Here is a 23228-nt window from a genome sequence, read left to right on the forward strand (position 1 = left end):
AACATTGTTCTCTTTAATTAATCCAATTGATACTACGCTACTAGATCCGGAAGAAAAGGACTAACCAGATTTTTGTCTACTTCATTAATCAGTCTGTCATGGAAAACCCGGAGACATTCATTCCTCCAGACTCTCACCATTTGTGCCACTGTCTGGAACCTAGGATCAAAACGAAAACGGAATCAAAGCAGCTGAAGCAACATATAAGATTAAGCAGGGATATCATTAATTGACAAAAACCCTACGATCTCAAAACAAGTGGCCAATTTTTGTGCTGGTGTGATAAAAGCCTGGAGCAAGAAAAGAGCCAATGGAAAGGATAAGGAAATTTAATAAGTATAGAAACTCTGCTCCAAGTTTTATACTGCAAATAATATTTTATCTGTTTTTTATTTGTCTCGTTACCAGTTTTTTAAATATAAGTTTTGAGATTTTGGATTTGTAGCATAGCAATGCAATATTATATTTACTGGTCGATGACTGCAATAAATTATTATTATTATTATTGTTGTTGTTGTTGTTGTTATTATTATTATTATTATTTCGGGATATCCAGGTCAGAATTTGTAAATCATTTGCCCCTTCTAATCGAACTGTGAATAACTTCTGAATCAATATGCTCTAATTTGGGGGTTCCCAACCTTTTGGAGCCTGTGGGCACCTTTGGAATTCTGGAGAAGGATGCCAGTACAAAATGGCTGCCGCAGGAGACGCAGCTGACCACAAAATGTCCGGGAGTGAAGTCGTGTCTAGCTTTAATAGTAACTCTTTCAAGAAGAACCTCTGTTTAAAAGGATGCCTTTTAAAATGAACATGTTTAAAAATATTTTCCTGCATACACACAGCTTACATTCAGTTTCACTGTAAAGATCCTTGTGCTGTGGTGGTAGCTGCTACTGAAGCAACACTTTAAAACTCTGCCAATCAGATCCCCAGTCACCAGTTAGAAGCCCTGCATGGCAAAAGCCCCACCTGCCCCCCCTTTCTAAAACCTCTTGGCGAGCACCAGGAAAGATGCTGGCAGGTGCCGTGGAGCCCACGGGTGTCAAGTTTGGGAACCTGGCTGTAATCGTGTTGGGGACCCCTGGAGTAGAGTAACAACCTGGAGCCCGACTTGGCCAGCAATGAGGGCGGGCTATAAATTTAAATTAATTCATTAATTAAAATAAACAAGCAAACAAGCCCAGCAAGAAGCCACATTCCAAACACACTCACCGTTCCGAGGTTGTCTGAACGAGTCCATTGTAAATCCTGGAGAGATCCCGCAAGTTGAAAATATAATGAAATTTGGAAGGAGTTGGAGGAAGATCCCGGACTATCATGTCGTACAGTGTCAAAGTACAGTCTGTCAACTTGTCAGCAATTGCAGCAATCAATTCGTTAAAAGACTGCAAACACAGGACAGAGACTACTGAGAGAAATGGCTTGCCTGAAACATTTTCCAGCACAAATAATCCAGCACAAGATATTCACACATTTTATGGTGGGAGCACCTTCCCTGAATCTCATTCAGAGAGGTACGTCATTTCATTGATGGCTCCTGTACATGACTAAAAGAGTTCTCTTCTGAAGCAAGGACTTCTCTGGTCTTCTCCATAAGGGTTTCATTGCTCATCAGAATTAATCAGTTGTTGGTAATGGATACAAGATGAATTCATTGGAGCATGGATCAATATTCCTTCTGCCTTGTAATGAATTTTAATTGGGGACAGTATTTTGACTTTAACAAAAAAGAGGTCTACATTTAAGGGTCTCTCTCTCACACACATAAGCTTAGATGCAAGGGGACTTCGGAGCCATTTCCATCTCAGCAGAGCTTTCCTTTAATATTGCACCCAAGAGCCAAAAAAGACATTATGTGTGGCACAAGCCGGAACACAGATGTGTGTGTGTGTTAAGTGCGGTCAAGTCGCTTCCGACTCATGGCGACCCTATGAATCAAAGTCCTCCAAAATGTCCTATCTTTGACAGCCTTGCTCAGATCTTGCAAATTGAAGGCTGTGGCTTCCTTTATTGAGTCAATCCATCTCTTGTTGGGTCTTCCTCTTTTCCTGCTGCCCTCAACTTTTCCTATCATGACAGTCTTTTCCAGTGACTCTTGTCGTCTCATGACGTGACCAAAATACGATAGCCTCAGTTTAGTCATTTTAGCTTCTAGGGTCAGTTCAGGCCTGATTTGATCTATAAACCCACTGATTTGTTTTTTTTGGCAGGCCACGGAATCCGTAACACTCTCCTCCAACACCACATTTCAAAGGAATCTGTTTTCTTCTTATCAGCTTTCTTCACTGTCCAGCTTTCACACCCATACATAGTAATAGGGAATATGATGGCATGAATTAATCTAGTCTTGGTGGCCAGAGTCACATCCTTACACTTAAAATCTTTTCTAGCTCCTTCATGGCTGCCCTTCCCAGTCTCAATCTCCTTCTAATTTCTTGGCTGCAGTCTCCCTTTTGGTTGATGGTGGAGCCAAGGAATAGAAAGTCTTGAACAATTTCAATTTCCTCATTGTCAACCTTAAAGTTGTGTAATTCTCCTGTAGTCATTACTTTTGTTTTCTTGATGTTCAGCTGTAGTCCTGCTTTGGCACTTTCTCTTTTAACTTTCAGCAGTAGTTGTTTCAAATCTTCACTATTTTCTGCCAATAATGTAGTGTCATCAGCATATCTCAAATTATTAATGTTCCTCCCTCCAATTTTCACTCCACCTTCATCTAAATCTAATCCAGCTTTCCTAATTATATGTTCTGCATATAGATTGAAGAGATAGGGAGATAAAATACATCCTTGTCTGACACCTTTGCCAATTGGAAACCATTCCGTTTCTCCATATTCTGTTCTAACTGTGGCCTCTTGTCCAGAGTACAGGTTGCGCATCAAAACGATCAGATGTTGTGGCACACCCATTTCCTTTAAAACCAGCCATAGCTTTTCATGATCCACACAGTCAAAAGCTTTGCTGTAATCTATGAAACAGAAGCTGATTTTCTTCTGAAATTCTCTCGTACGCTCCAGTAACCAGCGTATATTTGCAATATGATCTCTAGTGCCTCTTCCTTTTCTGAAACCAGCTGGAACATCAGGCATTTCTCGTTCCATATATGGTAACAGCCTTTGCTGTAAGATTTTGAGCATCACTTTACTTGCATGAGAAATTAATGCAATGGTCCGATAGTTGTTGCAATCTTGATGTCTCCTTTCTTGGGAATTGGAATGTAAATGGATTACAGTCTGTGGGCCATTGTTTTGTTTTCCATATCTGTTGGCATATTCTTGTCAAGATTTTGATGGACTCTGTTTCTGTGGCATGGAATAGCTCTATTGATATCCCATCTGCTCCTGGTGATTTGTGTCTCCCGATTGCTCTCAATGGAGCTTTCACTTCACTTTCTAAAACTGTAGGTTCTTCTTCAAAAGATTCTTCTTGGAAAGAATCTTTTATCCTTTCATCTCTTCTGTATAGTTCTTCAGTGTATTGTTCCCACCTTTTCTTTATTTTGTCCTGTTCAGTTAATGTATTTCCATGCTGATCTTTCAGCATGCCTAACCGTGCTTTAAATTTCCCTTTGATTTCTTGGATCTTGTGGAACAGATCTCTTGTTCTTCCTTTTTTGTTGTTCTCTTCTATTTCTTTACACTGGTTATTATAATAGGTCTCTTTGTCTCTACGTGCTAGTCTCTGGAACATTGCACTTAGACTTTTGATTCTATTTCTGTCACCTTCTACTTTTGCTTCTCGTCTATCTTGGCAATTTTAAGAGTTTCCTCAGACATCCATCGAGGTTTTTCTTTTCTTTTGGCTACAGGAATAGTCTTTGCACATTCTTCCTTGATAATATCTCTAGTTTCCACCCATAGTTCTTCAGGTTTACATTCACTTGAACTTAGTAATGCAAATCTGTTCCTTACATGGTCTTTAAACTCTTCCGGAATATTGCTTAGATTATATTTTGGTGCTATGAATGTTTTGGTGTTTTTCTTAAGCTTTATCTTGATTTTCGATATTACCAATTCGTGATCTGTACTGCAGTAGGCTCCTGGTCTTGTTTTGGCCGAGAGAATAGAGCTTCTCCATCTTCTGCTTCCAGTTATATAATCTATTTGATTTCTATACTGGCCGTCTGGTGATGTCCATGTATACAATCGTCTATTTGGTTGCCTGAAACATGTGTTTGCAATGAACAGATTGTTGTCTTCACAGAATTCTACGAGGCGTTCTCCTGCTTCATTCCGTGCTCCTAGCCCAAATCTGTCAACAACATTTGATTCTGCTTTGTTTCCTACTTTTGCGTTCCAATCACCTATGATTATCAGCATATCTTGTTTAGGTGTGTGATCAATTTCTTCCTGAACACTGGCATAAAAACTTTCAATTTCTTCCTCATCAGCATCTGTAGTTGGGGCATAAACTTGAAGGATGCTTATGTTGATAGGCTTTTCCTGAAGTCTGATTGATATTATTCGGTCAGACTTTGCACTATAGCTCCTGACTGCCTTTGCTACATCTTGCCTCACTATTAAAGCAACTCCGTTTCTTCTCAGCTGTGACCATTCCGTCTTGAGTGACTCTGCTAGGAGTTTAGTCTCTTGATAGAGTCTAGACCCCTTACGGTATTGCTCTCAGCTTCCCTGACACTCACAAACCCCCTCACCACGTTAAGGTGTGCATCCAGAAGGGGGGAACACAGATGCCCGATCCTAGTTTCTGTCCCATGTATGAACTGGGTATGTTACCTTGAAAGTGCTCTGATTGGCTCTTGTGCACTACGAGGGAGTAGGAGGGGCTTCCAGTTTCCCTCCTGTGCCATTTTTGCCAGTGGAAATGGCTGCAGGGGGGACCCCTTTGCCCCCTTCTCTGGCTTCCCATGTCTAAGTGACTCTGAGACCCAGGCCAATGAGAGTGTACAGCTGAAGCGTATAATGGCCAGGTGACTGTCATGGTGTTGGTGGCAAGGAGGGGGGAAAGGGGAGAAAACAGCCAAAGTAGATGAAGAAGATGAAGAGTTGGTTTTTATATGCCAACTTTCTCTACCTTTTTAAAGGAGAATCAAACCCTCTTACAATCCCCTTCCCCTCCCCACAACAGACACACCCTGTGAGGTAGGTGGGGCTGAGAGTGTGTGACTAGTCCAAGGTCACCCAGCTGGCTTCGTGCATAGGAGTGGGGAAACAAATCCAGTTCACCAGACTAGCCTCCGCCGCTCATGTGGAGGAATGGGAAATCAAACCCAGTTCTCCAGATTAGAGTCCACCATTCCAAACCACTGCTCTTAACCACTACACCACGCTGGCTCTCTCACAAGGTGAGGCTTGGGACGGGGTGTCATGCCAGATGGGAAATCCGGAGGCTAGACTAAGCCCTCAGACCAGCAGTTGCCTGCTGTGACCCTTCTATTTGTGGATTTTCCTATGACAATCCAAGGTGCACCAGTTAGCTTAGCGGAACCAGAGAGCAGAATTCAGAAGGAGCTATGCTTTTTTGGTTCACTGATACTTCATTAGCTGGCAGATAGGAATCTGGACATGGTGAAAATGCGCTAAAAGAGCTACTGTTACAACACACAAAACAAGTTGGCACGCCAATTGATCATGTGGGGCTTAAAGTCCTGGACAACGTTCTGAGACAGCTTCTTTTCGACAGTTGTCATGGGCAACAAATTAAAACAGATTACCAAGCCTCAAAGGATAAAAGATTCCCATGAATAACAAACACCAATGAATAAGGGTAGGTTTGGCATTGTTGAAGGGAGAGGGTAAGTTTTGCAAAAGCATTTACATTCTTTAGTTTAACAGAAGAAAATGCAATGATTTTGTCCACCTATCCTTCTAGATCAATAATTCACATTACCCAAGTGTGACCTCTTAGAATGGAGGCGTAGATCAAATGCAGAGACGCCGCAGACGGAAAAGGAACATTGAAGACGCTGAAGAGTGAAATGAATCTCGGGTCCACTTCGTTCCGACCTCCCCCGGCTTTGCCCATGGCAGCCATGAAGCCGAGGTCACGGAGGTACTTGCAGGTCATCTCCTTGCCCCGGTCGTAGAGAGCGCCCTTCTCTAACAGCAACTTCAACAGCGCGATAGGCTGCTGGGTGCCGTATTCATCAACCTTTGGACAACAAGGAAGTAAACATGTGGACACGCTAGACAGAACTGCCACGCTGTGATTATTAATAAGGTGGTTGAATCCAGGACACCTTCAAGGAAGGAGTTGGTGAAACAGATCTTTCTCCACCTCCCCCTTTCCAAAGCAGCCCGTAGTTTGCTCTGAAAGTCCTCATATTCATTTACTTGAACATTGAAATCTGCCTTCTCCCCCACCCCGCTGAGGGTGAGGGCCAAGGTGGCATGCAAAAGAATCACAATAAATAAAATGTATCAACCGCTATTAGTGAAGAAGCAGAAGAAGCGGAGGAGGAAGAGGAGGAGGAGGGGAAGGGGAACGGAAACTTGGCTTACCTCTGAGGGTTCCTTCTCTCTCTGGGTTCAGAGGACATCTTCAGCAGCGGGTTTTGTCGCTCCTATGCTCAGGGAGGCAGGATCTAAAAAAATTTAACTTCAACTTCCTGTCCCCTGTGCTAGGACCGCCCTCTGACTTCCAGTTTGAGGACTTCCCAAGCATAAGACAGGAGTAACCAAAACTGTAACAGGAACCTGAAATAACTATATTACAGAAACTCAGTTAGTAACCAAACAAGGTAGACAACACTGGGAACAGAAGGTAGGAATGTTCTGGTTCCCCTAGGTACATGTACTCTTGATATAGTCTGTAACCAAACAAGGTAGACAACACTGGGAACAGAAGGTAGGAATCTTCTGGTTCCCCTAGGTACTTGTATGTACTCTGTAATATAGTCTGATTCTGCAGCAAATCTTCATCCTGGGCGGGCAAGATGTCCTCTTCTCCCAGAGAAGAAGGAACCCTCACAGGTAAGCCAAGGTTCCGTTCTCTCTCTGGGTTCAAAGGACATCTTCAGCAGTGGGATCTTCTAAAGCTGTTCCTTCTGGGTGGGATTAATCATCTGACGCTACATGCTGCAGAACTCTTCTACCGAAGGCAGCGTCAGAAGAAGAGTAGGAGTTTATTTTATAGTGTCTCATGAAGGTAGAGAGACTAGACCATGTCGCAGCCCTGCAGATTTCTTCGACTGAAGCCTGTTTGTTGAAGTCTGCTGAGGTAGCTGCGCTATGGACTGAATGAGCCGTGATTCCTGAGGTGAAAGGACTGCTATGCCTGTTCCTTCTGGCAGTTCGGCTAAGGGACAGGGAAGGTAGGCAAGTTCCTGTGACCTGTGAAATTAGAGGTCACCTTGGGAAAGGTGGTGTGTGGTCTTAATCTCACCTTGTCCCTATGAATATAGCGAAACCAATTGACAATGCGATTAACCCCGCCCGTCTGCGGACTGAAGTTATGGTCATTAAAATAGGAACTATTCTCAATAAATTTAAGTTACTCTCCTGCAAGGCTTGAGGGAGGTTTGGTTAAGGTATATAGTATTAACTTAGGTCTCCACATGGGGAAACGGTGAATTATTGGAGGTCTGCTTAGTTGTACCTCTTTAAGAGTATCTGTATATGTAAGTACAATGCAATCTATAATGATAGAACTGTTGCTATGACAGCTAGTTGGTGGGGTAGATGTAATGCCCTAAAATTCATTTTGATGTCTTTCTGTAGAAGTTTTCCAATGTTCAGATGTAAGGAATTGGTCTGTTCCCTGCGATACTATCTCACAAGGAAACCCTGATGTGTATGCGCCTGGTTGCTGGCCTTTTGGTCTCTGTAATAGGGTTGATCACTTCATTGTTTTACCCCCGGTTTAACGGCCCTCATCTTTCAGGAGCCACATAGTCAAATTTAACCCTGTTGTAGGGTGCCCCAGGAAGTTGCGATTTTCCATGGTTCCTGAATCGTCAACTGTCTCAGTGTGCCAAACCCTGGCCTTTGTGGCCAGAATGGGGTGATCAAACACATGTGCTCTCTGCTGAGACCTACTCAGAACATGTGTCCGTACTGGTAGCAGTTGAAGGCAGATAGTATCCCTTTCAGCCATGATTTGAGAAGCGCCTCGGTTCTCTCCACTTTGTGACCATAAATTCTGGAGAAGAACCTTGACCTCTTGAGAGTTGAGGCCAGGGACCCGCCTTTGGTATCCCATATGTGTCTACTACAGGGTGGAATATTGTCCTGAGACACCCGTGCACACCCGGACTCCACCCCGCTCCCACACCTCCTACTCCGCCCAGAGAGGGACAATGGGGACAGCCGCCCGAGACGCCACAAAGCACAGCGGCGGAGACCGGGCCGGCGGCGGAAGTGCCGTCCAGAACGGCCAAGGGCAGGGCACAGGGGGAGAGGGCAGATTGCGACAACGCCTCACCTGCCCACCCAATCTCCTCCACAGGCAGCCCCGAGCAGCTCCGGAGGCCGGGTACCCCGGGGAATGACAGAGGCGGCGGAGACGGCCCAGATGACGAGCAGCGGGCGGGACAGCCCGCAGGACAGCTGCTAGTCGGGCGGGCGCGCCGGGGAAAGGGGCAGGGACGCCCAACACCGGATGGGGAGGAGGCAGGGTGGCAGCAGGGAGCGCTCCCTTATGGCACCTGAGGGGAAGGGCCGGGATTGGGAGGGAGGAGGGCGGCTCCTTGGGGAGGAGGATAAAAGGTCGGGGGAAGCGGAGGCCAGGGAGGATGGAAGTCACATGGGTCGGCTGAGCAGAGCGCACAGAGACCCTGGCTTCTTCTGAGGGGGAGTGCAGTTCAGACTCGCCCTCAGAGTGGTCTGAGGCCGAGGAGGCTCCCCTGACCCGACCTCCTCCTCCGCCGGTGGGAGGGGTCGCATGTCCGAGGGAGTCAGAGCACCTCACAAATATATTCTGGCTGAGAGGTCATGTCCTTTGTCGTCTGACTGACAACTCAGGCAATCTGCCTATACATTGAGAAGCCCTTTGGGTTTTCATGGCTGTTAGTTAGAAAGGTTACTAGTCATGCTGCATACCTATTCTCTCTAGTATCAGAGGAGCATGCCTATTATTTTGGGTGTGGTGGAACACAGGCAGGATGGTGCTGCTGCAGTTGTCTTGTTTGGGGGCTTCCTAGAGGCACCTGGTTGGCCACTGTGTGAACAGACTGCTGGACTTGATGGGCCTTGGTCTGATCCAGAAGGGCCTTTCTTATGTTCTTAGGGATTTGAAGGTCCTTGTTGGACAGAGCAAGACTATCTTGTTTCTTGATGTAAGGCCGAGGATCTCGACCCCCGTTTAAAGGAGCTGTCTGCAATGTTGTCGGTCTTTACTGGGATGGCACGGCTGAAATTCTAATGTTGGAACTCTAATAGGACCCCTCTGAGTGCTTGAAGTTCTATTATGTTTACGTGTACAAGTCTTTCTTTCTCAGAGAGACTCCCTTATGCTGTATTGTTATTTAGAGTGGTTCCCCGCCTTTGCAGGGTTGCATTCATAAACGAACTGTACGGATTCCTCCTGTGAGATTGTCCCCTTCCTATGGTGTGTCTACTTATCCGCCTGTGACAGATTTGGTCTGACCTACAGGCAGACACACACAGAGCTGACTTTTCCCGCTAGAATGTCCATCTAGTAAGCTGCTGTAGGCTCTGCAGTGGTCTGGAGGGAAATCTGGCTCGAGAAACCCCTCCTATGCGTGACACCATTTCAACTAATGGACGTGCCAGGATTGTTACTTTACCGAGGTGACTTTGGCTACTAATCTGGCTGCATATCTCGATTGTTTACCGTTGTAGTGGTAACAGCAAGGAAATTGGTCTCTGTGTTTGGCAGCTCCCAAATGTTACGTATCTGGGATGGCATTAAGGAAGCTTCTCCCTGTTCACCAGGTATCCGTGGGGTGCTAGCACTTCTGTTATTCTTAACGCGTGAGGAATTTATGTTCGCCTTGGAGTACAAGTTGATAAGCCAACCAGGTATGTTGTACCTTGATGTCCTCTTGTCTGAGCGTTAATGGGGTAATGAGGGTCACTAGTACTTTGGCCACATTCAGGGTACCAGAGCCGGTCCACATAGGAGGCTTTGAGCTGATAAAGTAGATGGTCACAAGTGAAGCATAGGGACTTGAGATGCCCTAGATGCCTAGGGGTATGTAGATAGTCTACTGAACCTAGAAATATACTTGGTTGTTAATTACTCTAAATGTTGGTGTCCCTGATTATTAGCCTTGAAGAGCTTGTCTCCCTCGTCTGAGCAGAACAGCTGGTTCTACTATTGTCTATTAGATCCCTTTGATCCCTCCTCTACGAGAGTAGTTCCTGTTATTTCCAGGATCCTGTCCTCTTATTCCAACTAAAATGAGGAAGGATACGAGGTAACCTAAGGCTGGTCATGCGGAAGCCTGCCGTCCCTTTAGACCTGTCTGGGTAAGGCTTGTCCTGATGGCAGTTGTTAAGGCGAGTGACCTGGCAGAAAGACGGTCATGGCATGTATGGACACATCTTCCTGCTTTTAATACCGTAACTAGACCCTCTGATATTCTGGGCTTGTGAGTAAGAATTAGCTGGATGAGTTTCTGCTTCCAAACCATTGTAGCCCCTGGAAAATGGATGTGGTGTCATGTATTTGTATGGCTAATGATGAAGATTCATGTGCCTTCCTGGCCAAGAACTCAGCTTATCTGACCCTGTTTGTTGCCAAATCTGTTGGATTTGTCTGCCCTCTGGTTCTGGAATTCTTCTTTGCCGCCTTGGTAGGCCAGGCACGGCTTTGGCCTTTGTGAGACAATCTGCCCAGTGATTCAGCGCGTACGGAGCCCCAGTGATGGAAGGGGAGGATGCCCTTGAGCTCATTCGCTCTCTGAGGGAAGGGTCGCAAAGTTGGGCAAATTCCTCTCTGAGGGCTTTTCTCATCCATTCGATCACATTCCTTTCTTCTGCCCTCTCCGCCGCCAAAACAGAAAAAAGAGCCTGTACGTTACCACTTGTCCCTGTAGCGGAGCCTCCACTGGGGCCAGAAATACAGGAATCGGTGTCCTCTACCTCGTAACCCTCTCCCTCCTCAAACGGGGAGGCGCGGGAGCGCTCTTTTCCAGATGCGCTTTCTTCGCGCCATTTTTCCCATTCTCTGAAGGCTGCTTCTTTTTGCCTGCCGCCACTCCCGCGGTCGGCTGCTTTCGCTGGCTTTCCCCCTCGCCTTCCCCTGCGGTTGCACCACTCTGTCTGGGGGAGAGAAGCCCAGCCACCTGCTCCTCATCTCCCGATAGCAGCTCTTCAGCGTGCTGTTCTTCCCCGGCCACCATTTCTCCCAGAGGAGGGGTGGGGGGACAGGAGGTTAAGGTTTAACGAGGACTCAACAGAGGGAAGTGAGAGAGAGGGAAGCTGCGGGAATTAGGTGCAGGGTCGGAGGGGATGTTAAGTAGATAGGGTAAAATAGTGAAGTTCTCCCCCCCATTATCGTAGAGTCCAATGAGCAACAATGAGGGCAGGAGGTTGGTTTGAGCTTACGGCTTACTTTATTGGCCAAGGAGTCATAACCGGGTGAGCCAGGATCCAGACAAACAGCTCCGCGATCCTGTCACCCCGAAGCAGGGCTAATGCAAGAGGTTTTATAGACATTTGACATTCCAATACAACAATGATACATTTTCTTAACATCCGATAAGAATAGGAAAGAAAATTAGATTTTGCTCTAGGGCTCAATCTCGCACTGCTTCTCCCTCTGAGGCAGGAGGAGAACTGGAAGTCAGAGGGCGGTCCTAGCACAGGGGACAGGAAGTTGAAGTAAAAAAAAAATAGATCCTGCCTCCCTGAGCATAGGAGCGACAAAACCCGCTGCTGAAGATGTCCTCTGAACCCAGAGAGAGAGGGAAGGAGAAGAGGAAGAAGAAGTTGGTTTTTATATGCCAACTTTCTCTACTTAAGGGAGAATCAAACCGGCTTACAATCACCTTCCCTTCCCCATTCCACAACAGACACCCTGTGAGGTAGGTGTGGCCAAGAGAGTGTGACTAGCCCAAGTTCACCCAGCTGGCTTCAAGTGTAGGAGTGGGGAAACCAACCCGGTTCACTAGATTAGCATCCATCACTCATGTGGGGGAGTGGGGAATCAAACCAGGTTCTCCAGATTAGAGTCCACCGCTTCAAACCACTGCTCTTAACCACTACACCACATTGGCATTAGGCCCTGCCTGGAAGCTTCCCATGGCATACATTGGGGCACTGTGATGGACACAGTTGGATTCTTGTGGCTTTGATCTAGCAAATCAGTTCCTATATTCTTACATTTCTAGCATGCACCTGGAATTCCCTTTCTCTAGTCCCCCCCCCCTTGAGCTATAAAAATAAAAATACGCTCCAGTATGCAGACTGGTTGAGGCCTTACCCTAGGCATGTTCATGTCATCCATAAAGACCAGGAGCCGCTTCCCCATTGGGGGCCCGTAGGTTTCTTTAGTCCGCTTCTCCACGTTTGCTTCCATGTTTCGCTGAATGTCCATTGAAGTTGTACGAGAGGAGAAGTTAATGATCAGCAGCACCTGAAAAGGAAAGGTGGTTTTTTGATAGGAAGGCCTTCTGGCACAGCAACGTCAATGCTTATTATTGTAAGCTGACTTGAATGATGAAGAAAGGTGGGATAGAAATGTTCTAATAAATAAATAAATAAATGATTGGTACGTGGTAGCTTGATAGGGCCTTCCCGTAGCAGTCCCGGGAGTTGATATACCAGCTTGTGGCTAACCAACACACAGCAGGTTATGACAAAAAGAATAATTCTCAAATCAAATGAATTTGAGTACAGGGCAAGGAAAACCAGGAGTTAATTCTGAAGGTCTGACTATATTCTACAACAGGGGTCCCCCAGTGTGGTGCCTGGGAGCACCATGGTGCCCACAGACACCTTTTCAGGTGCCCACCAACTGTTTTTAGAAAGTGGGTGGGGCTAGGAGGCTACTGGGTTGACCACTGGAGATTTGATCGGCTGTGCAGATTTTTAAAAACACTGCTTTAGTAGCCACCACAGCACAACGATCTTCACTGTGTGACTGAAGGTAAGCGGGGGGCAGCCATTTTGTAGCTGGCTACACCTTCTGCGGCAGCCAAGTTATGGCATCCCTTTTGTGGATGTGCCCACCACGCTGTGTCAGAATTCCAAAGGTGCCGATGGTGAGAAAGACCTTTCTCCGCCTGAGATCACGACATGTCAATCCTGTCAGAGTAGACAACACCCAGCAGGACGGACCAGAGCTCTGAATATCAAGTAGCTTGCATGAATTCAAAATCTGGACCCCTTACGTTTGTGTCTGGGTTTAGTTTCTTGAGGAAGTTAAGTGTTGTCGCTGTCTTTGAAGTACCCGATTCTCCAACCAGAACAACGGGGTGTTTGATTTTGACCATCTGTCCCAGCAGCCAGTTGGTGCGGGTTGTGTCCACTGTAGGAACTGGAAGGGGGAAAATGGCAATTTGTAATGCGACAAAGAGAGAGAGAATACAGAAGAAGAAGAAGAAGAAGAGTTGGTTTTTATTTGCCATCTTTCTCTACCACTTAAGGAAGAATCAAACCGGCTTACAATCACCTTCCCTTCCCCTCCCCACAACAGACACCCTGTGAGGCAGGTGTGGCCAAGAGAGTGTGACTAGCCCAAGTTCACCCAGCTGGCTTCATGTGGAGGATTGGGGAAACAAATCCCATTCACCAGATTAGCCTCCGCCGCTCATGTGGAGGAGTGGGGAATCAAACCCGGTTCTCCAGATCAGACTCCACCGCTCCAAACCACCGCTGTTAACTACCACACCTCGCATGACTTCATGCTTACATACTTAAAAGGATGCAAAATGCAAAAACAAAGGATACAGAAACAGCACCTCAGTCTGAACAGCGGCTGTTATTTTTGCCCTGGTCACAAAATGAATCCAACCCTTTGGCGTAGAAAGCACCCTGTCCACCTGCTTTTGGGCTCATAAAGCCAAACAGCAGGGTTTCCAAACACACTGCTTTGAAAAGGACATGTAGGCTTACAAGCTTTAACTGATTACTTCCTCCACATTATGCCAGCTTAATTCACACTTACCCAGGATGTCGATAAATTTCAAGTCAGGCGAGTGAACATATTCAGGGACCAATTTGCTCCAAGGCACCCATTTCTTCGTCTTTCCTTCAAAATGAAAGTCAAACAAAGTCGGAAGCTGTCCTGAAAGATAAATTAGAAATAAATTAAGCATGGAAGATTATCCACAGGAGACGTGTGTTCACCAGTGTCTAAGGCAGGATGGCCAGAAGCAAAGCATTCTCTGTGTTATCTGAATCGCGGGGCAAAATTAACGGGTCTCAAGCCAACTGCTGAGAAGTTCCCTTCCTGACTGAAGAGACAATGCTTTGGGGTTGGGGGAGATCTACTTCCTTCCTTGAGGAGCACCAATCCAATTGCACCTCACTCCTGTTAATAGCAAGAGGAGAAGACAAAGAAGAAGAGTTTATTTTTATACCCTGCTTATCTCTACCGTAAGGAGTCTCAAAGTGGTTTACAATCGCCTTCTCTTCCTCTCCCCACAAGAGACACCTTGTGAGGTAGGTGGGGCTGAGAGAGTTCAGAGAGAACTGTGGCTGGCCCAAGGTCAGCCAGCCAGCTTCATGTGGAGGAGTGGGGAAACCAACCTAGTTCACCAGATTAGAGTCCGCCACTCACGTGGAGGAGTGGGGAATCAAACCCGGTTCTCCAAATTAAGAGTCCACTGCTCTTCAGCACTACACCATGCTGGCTCTTGCTGGATGGGACCACACTGACATCATGCTGGCATCTCACCCGAGGGGACCTTACTTGGCACAAGAGACTGCTCACTGCAGCAGGAAGGTTGCCAGTCCATCACGGAGTGCCCCTGTGGGTGAAAGCTCAAAGGCTGCTTCCAGAAATAGACTGTGCCCTTGCAGCATTGGTAGTGCCCTACCTGGCAACTCTCCTGGTTTGGCTAGAACCATCTCATCATTCACGGTCGACATGGATGAAAGACGTTTCACAAAATCATCAAACTTTGATCTTCCCGCTTCCAGGAGGCAGGCCCCTAAGGAGGAGTACAAAGCTTCCAAGAAGTAGCACTCCAGCACGTCGGGGTCATCAATTTCTTGCTCTAGGAGAGCGTCCAGCATCCTACTTAACTGCGTCACCTGTAGTTTGAAGTCACAGAACAATCATCAGACCACTGCTACAATTATATTAAGAACGTAAGAACATAAGAACAGCCATGTTGGATCAGACCAAAGTACATCTAGTCCAGCAGTCTGTTCCCACAGTGGCCAACTGGTGCCTCTAGGAAACAAGACTGCAGCAACACCATCCTGACTATGTTCCAAAGCACCTAATATAATGGGCAATTATATTTCTCTCCTCTGATCCTGGAAAGAATAGGGATGCATCATGACTAGTATCCATTTTGACTAGTAGCCATGAATACCCCTCTCCTCCATGAACATGTCCACTCCCCTCTTAAAGCCTTCCAAGTTGGGAGCCATCACCACATCCTGGGGCAGGGAGTTCCACAATTTAACTATGTGTTGTGTTAAGAAATACTTCCTTTTATCTGTTCTGAATCTCTTTCCCAGACACGTTGCTATGAAGTCTGTTGGCTGGCTGACAGCAGCACTAAATACTTTGCGGAGTCTAAAGGAGGGGACGAACAGGTTGCTTCATTATCGCCAGGCTTACTCCTTGGACTCTCCTTCCGGGCAGGAGAGTGCAGCCCACTCACCCAGTCCCAAGCAAAGTATACTAGGAGTGTATTGAGGCAGAGATGGTGAGAAATCGAGCAAAATGCATTTTCACATGGCTGCTGCAATTCATCACCCAGTAAGAACCTCCTTTCAAGTATCCAGGAAATAGAGAAAGTGGTGAAGAGAGGTTCCCTGTGGCCCTCTTTGATCAGAGCCCAGCCTACCTTACAGGATTGGTGTGAGGACAAAATGGCAGGAGAACTATGTACACCACCCCTCGCTGAGGAAAACTTGCTAGCATTGGGTTGTGCCTCTTTGTTGCTCAAATCCTGCTTTCCCTGTAGAATTTTCTGTACTGGGCCATGCTCTGGAATCTGCTCTCAAAACTATGTAATTATCCCCCAAACCTATTATGTAGAAATTCTCAAGATTTCTCCCCCCCCCCAAAGTCCTTAATAAGCATACCAAACAGCTCACCTTAAGTGCTTTGTTAATCTGCAAAATCTGGCTCACTTACCATATTTAGGTCTGTCTGTGGAACTATGGTTTTCTGTTTCTCCCCTTGCCGGCCATCAACAATTCCTTCCACAATCATGTCAATCAGGTAGGGTACATATTTTTCAAACAGCCGATCTAACAGAAGCTGTTCTTGCTGAGAAACAAAACAGAAATATTCCCAAAGTCCTGGTCTGATTTGTCCCTCTCTGTCCCTGTCCCCTTCAGCTCTTGGTAGAAATGGCTCCATCTGCTTCCATCAATAGATTAGAAATATATATGCAGATAGCTGGTACAACTCCATGCACACCCTAATAATTGAAGATCTCTCAGGCAAAGTCAAGACACCAGCCTTGGGCAAGCTGAAAAACAACCCCTTCAGAAAGAAGTAATCAGAAAAAATTAGTCAGGTGCCCCCAGTGAACAAGCTGCAATTGTGAAAGAGGAACAAGGTAACAATTAAAAATGCTTTAAGCTGATCCGGCATTGAGCAGGGGATTGGACTAGATAGCCTGCGTAGCCCCTTCCAACTCTATGATTCTACAAAATGAGGGTGGGTCGACTCTGACATCGCCGAAAGCCTCAGCAATGCCGCCCCAAACAGTGCCACCCCATCTTCTCCCAGTATTACCACACTTCATTTATTTATGTATTTTCAAATTTGTAGCCTGCCCTCCCCAGCAAGCCGGCTCAGGGCAGGTAACGTCACTTAAAGCCTAACTATCACATAGTAATAACAATAAAACCAACAATAAAGTTAAGCCTTAAAACCTTTGGTCTGAGATGGTGCACAATCCCGTTCTACTGTAAGAGCCACACAGGCGGCCGCCCTCAACCATACCTTCTGTAACATAGGGGGGAGGGGGGGAGGCCTGTTTGAGTTTTTCTTGCTGTAGCTCTATATCACTGGCTGTTTCTGGCAAGGGTGGACAAGGTCATTGCATGGGGGGGGGGAGTGTCGGGCTATGGAGTGCTTTTTAACCTTCCAAATTCAGAACAGGGCTTAGGGTAAATTAACCTCTAACCTCTTGGGAAACGGAGCCTTGGCTTACCTGTGAGGGCTCCTTCTTCTCTGAGTGAAGAGGACATCTCATGAGCGGGTGTTTCTCTTCCTATGCTCAGGGATAGGCAGGATCTTAAAGACTTTCACTTCCTGTCCTGTGGTAGAAACGCCCCCTGACTTCCAGTTCGAGGACTTCCAAAGCAGAAAATTAGGACAGAAAGTACATATAACAGTAGTAATTTTAAACAACATGAAAAAACATGCGGCAACAAATTTAAACAACTGTGTAGCCATAACCAACTTGACAACAATCAAGGTGTTAGAACTTGGGAAAAACACACGTGGGATAGAGTAAATGGCGGCAAACATGTATCTGCATCTTGGTGTTCAGCAGTGGTGCTTAGAAAGTGTTGATCTTCACCCTGGGCGGGCAAGATGTCCTCTTCACTCAGAGAAGAAGGAGCCCTCACAGGTAAGCCAAGGCTCCGTTCTCTTCTCTGAGACTCAGAGGACATCTTATGAGCGGGATTTTCAAGAGCTGTACTTCTGGGTGGGATTAGTTATCTTCCACCACCTGCTGTAAAACTCTTCTCCCGAAGGACGCATCGGCGGAGGCATAGGCGTTGACTTTGTAGTGCTTAACAAAGGTGGATGGGCTTGCCCAAGTTGCCGCTCTGCAGATCTCTTCTACCGAGGCGTGTTTATCAAAGGCCGCCGAGGTCGCCGCACTGCGGACTGAGTGCGCGGTGATTCCCTGTGGGCAGGGGATATTGGAGTGTCGGTAACATAGTTGAATGCATTGCTTAATGCATTTGCTGATGGTTGAAGGAGTCATTCGTAGTTTCTTGTTTGGTGGATTGATCGAAATGAAAAGGGCCTCCGCCCTCCTGAATGGCTTGGTTCGTTTTAGATAGATTTTGAGAGCTCTCCTTACATCCAAGGTATGCCAGTTTTTCTCTCTAGGATGGCCCGGATGTGGACAGAATGATGGTAGGGACAACTCCTGTTGTCTGTGGAAGGTTGAGTTTACCTTGGGGATAAAGGTTGGATCCGGGCGAAGGACGACTTTGTCTGCATGGAATATGCAGAGACTGTCTCTAGATGAAAGGGCACCTAACTCTGACACCCTTCTTGCTGATGTAATTGCAACTAGGATAATGACCTTCATACGCAGGAATGACAGCGACACCTCTTTTAGGGGTTCGAATGGTGGTTTTGTCAGTGCATTGAGCACAACGTTCAATCTCCAGGTGGGGAACCTGTGAACCGTCGGAGGAGTTAAGTATGAAACTCCCTTCAAGAAGGTGATTACGTGAGGATGCCGAGTGGTAGGGTATCCATCCAGGTGGGTGACCACAGTAGCTATAGCTGCCACCTGCCTGCGAAGGGTGGCGGGCCTCAGTTTAAGCAGTAGGCCATCCTGCAAGAAATTGAGGAGGTTAGCCGTAGAGATATTAAGAGGATCTAGGTGTTTTCTCCCGCACCAACGGACAAAAACCTTCCAGGTAAAGCTGTAGATGCGCTTTGTTGACAACTTTCTGGCTTCCAACATGGTGGATACTACTTCGGCAGAATAGCCTAAGTTCAGCATCCTCTGCCTTTCAAGGCCCAGGCGGTCAGTTTTAACCACGCTGGGTCCGGATTGCGGATGGGTCCCTGATGTAGAAGGTCCCTGGTTGTTGGCAGCTCCCACGGGTCTTGAGTGGATAGCTCCCTCAGAGCGGGGAACCACGGTCTTCGAGGCCAGTAGGGGGCGATTAGGATGATGTGGGCCTTTTCCCTCCAGATCTTCCTGATCACTCTGGGGATTAACGGAAGTGGTGGAAAGGCATATAGCGTCTCCCGAGGCCACGGTGTCTCCAATGCATCCACCCCTTCTGCCTCTGGATGCACGAACCTTGTGAAGAACCTGTTTAGCTGTCGGTTCTCGGCTGAGGCAAAGAGGTTGACTGCTGGACGGTCGAATCTCGTGCATAGGAGTTGAAAGACCTCTTTGATCAGGGTCCATTCTCCTTCGTCCAGCTGCTGCCTGCTTAGCCAGTCCGCTTGTGAATTTAGCGTGCCCTTGATGTGTTCCGCCCGTATGGAGGAAAGATGTTTTTCCGCCCAGTTTAGGATGAGTAGCGACTCTGCATGGAGGGATGAGGAACGAGACCCTCCTTGCCTGTTCAGATGTGCTTTGGCGGACACGTTGTCCGTCCTGATCAGGATGTGCTGATTCCTCAGTAGAGGCTGGAATTGTAAAAGGGCTTTGTGTATGGCTCTCAACTCTAATTTGTTGATATGCAGACGGGCTTCTGTTGCAGTCCACTGGCCCTGGGCGATGTGATGTTGTAGGGTAGCGCCCCATCCTTGTAGGCTCGCATCTGTAAAGATTTGAGTCGTGGCTTCTGGAATGTATGAGAGGCCCTTGGTTAGGTTGGATCTCTTGGTCCACCATAGGAGGCTGGTTTTGACTTGCTTCGTTAAGGTAAGGCGAGGGTTCCGCTTCTGGGATATCTGGATTTGATATGGTTTCAGGAACCACTGAAGAGTCCTCATGTGCAATCGTGCCCATGGTACTGCGCCGATGCAAGCTACCATAAGCCCTTGGAGCCTCACCAGGGACGATAGTCCGGTTGATTTCGAAGTCATGGTGGTTCTGGCTAGAGTCTGTAACGTGGATACTTTGTCTTGAGGCAGGAACATTTTGTTCTGGGTTGTATCTATGATGGCCCCCAGGTGATGTATTGATTGCGTTGGCGACAGGAGGCTCTTGCACATGTTGACCAGGGACCCATGTTGTTGTAGGGTTCGAATGACTTTGGTGAAGACCCTTGGGGCAGATGTAAGGTCGAAGGGCAGCGCTCGGAACTGCAGGTGTAGATGTCCGTGCGTGAATCGAAGAAATCTGCGATGTGCTGGATGTATCATGATGTGCAGACACGCCTCTGTGAGGTCTATTGATGTTAAATAGGCTTGAGGTCGCAGCGCCTCTACTATGGACCTGAGGGTTTCCATCCTGAAGTGCTTTTTTCGAACAAACCGGTTGAGGAATTTTAAATCTAGAATGGCCCTCCAGTCTCCGTTCCTTTTTGGTACAGTAAAGAAATAGGAGTAAACCCCGGTGCACTGCTCTGGAATAGGAACGTGTTCTATTGCCCGAATATCCAGGAGGTGTTGAATGGCTCCTTGTGTTCTGAGGGCCTTGTCCGGATTTTGGGTGACTGGAGAGACCAGGTAACGATTCGGAGGAAATTTTTGAAAGTCGATGGTGTAACCTTGGGATATCAGCCGATGTACCCATGCGTCTGTTGTGGAGGAGGTCCAGGTTTTTGCGAAGAACTTTAACCTTCCCCCCACCGGTGCCTGATTGGAGTCATTGTTTGGACTGCTTGTCAGCAAATCTGCTTCCTTTGTCTGCCCCTTGGTTGAACTGGGGGCCTTTTCCAAATCTGGATCCTCTCCTGAAGGTTCCCCTTCCTGAATTCCAAGAGTTTCGCCTCCCATCTGATCTGGGGCGTGCCATGTAATGTGATGTCCTGAAGGGACGAAAGGAATGGGAGAAAGATGGTTTCCCATCCTTTTTGAGGTACTTTGGCAAGGCTTTTTTCTTATCCTTGTTTTCCACAAGGATGTCGTCCAGCTTTGGCCCAAACAATTTTCCCCCTTCGAAAGGGTATCCCAGTAGGATGGACAGACCCACAATCTGCCGACCAAGATCTGATCCAGGCAGCTCGCCTACCTGCACAGGATGCTGCCAATGATCTAGCTGTAAAAGACATAGAGTCCAATGTCGCGTTGGCCATGAAATTGGAGGCCTTTAAGAGACGTGCGAGACCGTCCAAGACTCTTTTGTTGTCCTGTGGGAGCAAATCAATGATTTTTCGAATCCACATTATGCTAGCCCTTGCCACTAGGGCAGCGGTGGCTGACGCTTGGATAGACAATGCTGCAGCCTCGTGTGCCTTTTTGGCTGCATAATCAATTTTTCTATCCAGGGGATCCTTTATATTGCCTGCCCCATCTTCCGAGATTAGGCCCGAGGATTGGAGGTCTGTTACTGGTGCCTCTACCAGTGGTACCTGCAGCAGAGTCATGGCTCTAGGCTCCAGTGTATACAGCTTTTTTATGGAGGCTGGAATTTGCTTATTAGACATGGGTTTCTGCCATTCAGCCTTAACCAGATCCTCGAAATACTCTGGGAAGGGCACTGATCTTGTTTTGGTTTGGAGTCTAGTGAAGAACTCCTTGGATCCCCTAAATTTTGCCTTGCTCTTGATGGCCTCAGTGTCCTCATCCTCATGAAGGTCAAGGGCTGCCATGACTTTGCAGAGGAAAGACTGATAGTCCTCCCCTGCAAATAAACGTGGGTGGGGGTCTTGGCCCTGGGTCCCCCCTTCTTGCTCCTCTTCTGAGGAGAACTCGCCTTCCTCTCTCTCTTCCTCAGGGTAAGGATTTTCCTGGGATTGAACAACTTGGGATAGCCTGGGCGGATTGGCTGGATGGGCCTTTTGGGCTGCTTTAGTTGGCCAGGCAGTACTGGGGCCTTGTGCTGCAGGCTCAGAAATCATTAAGCGCTCTGATCTTACTGAGCTTCTAGAGGGAGAGGAGGCCCTGGAGCTCACTGGCCCCCTAGAGGACGATTCTCCAAGGAGGGCAAACTCTTCCCTGAGGGCCCTTCGCATTAAGGCAATCATGTTTTGTTCACTCACCCCCCCCCCCGCCATAAGTTGGGAAAGAGAGGTTCTTACTGTGCTGGGTCCGTCGCCCGTAGCAGAGTCTCCTTCAGGGTCGGCATTACGGGCTGGTTGAGAGCACTCACCCTCGTCACCTTGCAGGGACAAACGGGGAGGTTCGGCGGCCGTTTCCTCTGCGCGCGCCTTTTTTGCGCCATTTTTAGCTTCCCTGGCCGCTTTTGCTTCTTCGGCCGGCTGCCTGCGCTTTGATCTCCCGGCGGCCGCCTCAGGCTCGTTGCGCCGCTTACTCTTTCCCCCACCCTCCTCCACTGTCTTTTTCCGGCGGGGGGGTAGGAGTCCCGCGTCCACGGCCTCGTCCCCGGAGAGAAGTTCATCTCCAGAGCGCTCCTCCATTGCCGCCATTTTCCTCCGTGAGGGGAAAAAATGAGCAGGCTCGGGTCGGGAAGGCAACAGGGGCACAAGCGGGACAACAAGGTACAGACTTGACAGGGAAGACACAACAAGGGTAGACCTTAGGCTTTAGTAGGAAAAAGGGTAGGTTGAAATGGTAGCTCGGCTCAAAGCTTAGCAGGAGCTCGCTTTGATGGTGCTTATCCCTCTGAGGCAGGATTAGAACTGGGAGTCAGGGGGCGTTTCTACCACAGGACAGGAAGTGAAAGTCTTTAAGATCCTGCCTATCCCTGAGCATAGGAAGAGAAACACCCGCTTATAAGATGTCCTCTGAGTCTCAGAGAAGAGAACAGGTCAGTTTACCCAAGCTCAGTTCCTAGTGAATGCACATCGCCTCTGCTGAGGAGGACCGCAAAAGGTACTAGACGCAAGAAGGGGGTAAGACATCTCTTCCTACTGAAATCCGTGAGTTGGAATGCTAAAGGAGGTTAAGCCACACGATGCAGTCCACAAAAATCAGCTTGGCCAGATTGTCACACATCTAATAATCAATGAGCTGCACTCATTTCAGACAATGTTGGAAAAAAACTTAAGCAACTGCTTCCTACTTTGTTGTTCCTTTGGTTCGTCCACTTCTGCCAATAAGGTTTGTATTTCAAATTCTTTGGGTCCACAAAGACCATCCCACAGCGTGATACTGTTGCAGGTGATGCATACTGTAAATCTCCAACCTAAAAAAAGGAAATCCATACGTTTACCAGGAATTCTATGCTACGAAACTAGTAGTTCCAGGAATTGATGCCAAATGCAACGGAAGACATGAGATCTTTACACACAGGGCATTTTGCAGGGATCAGAAACACTCATTCAGTTGATCTGGTCTCTGAGGATTACAACCTGCTCTCTGCCTTTGCTGATACCCCCACCACCGCCAGTCTGCGTGGCACAGGAAGGATCAACAACCACTGAAATATCAGGACTTGTCCCTCAACC

The 23228-nt window shown here is 47.4% G+C and overlaps 1 protein-coding gene across 1 annotated transcript in view; it reads right to left on the reverse strand.

Annotated features, from left to right (window-relative positions):
* Positions 1-23228, reverse strand: part of DNAH10 (dynein axonemal heavy chain 10) — a 106378-nt gene that overhangs the window by 34874 nt on the left and 48276 nt on the right. The window contains exons 35-43 of the mRNA XM_056859433.1: positions 22844-22966; positions 16186-16320; positions 14909-15125; positions 14035-14154; positions 13259-13404; positions 12349-12501; positions 5851-6111; positions 1216-1388; positions 66-159 (exon numbers count right to left, since the gene is read on the reverse strand). Coding sequence (XP_056715411.1) covers positions 66-159; positions 1216-1388; positions 5851-6111; positions 12349-12501; positions 13259-13404; positions 14035-14154; positions 14909-15125; positions 16186-16320; positions 22844-22966 — 1422 coding nt within the window. The remainder of the gene's footprint in view (positions 1-65; positions 160-1215; positions 1389-5850; positions 6112-12348; positions 12502-13258; positions 13405-14034; positions 14155-14908; positions 15126-16185; positions 16321-22843; positions 22967-23228) is intronic.

Source organism: Euleptes europaea, chromosome 13 (genome assembly GCF_029931775.1).
Source record: "Euleptes europaea isolate rEulEur1 chromosome 13, rEulEur1.hap1, whole genome shotgun sequence".
Lineage (NCBI taxonomy): Eukaryota > Metazoa > Chordata > Lepidosauria > Squamata > Sphaerodactylidae > Euleptes > Euleptes europaea.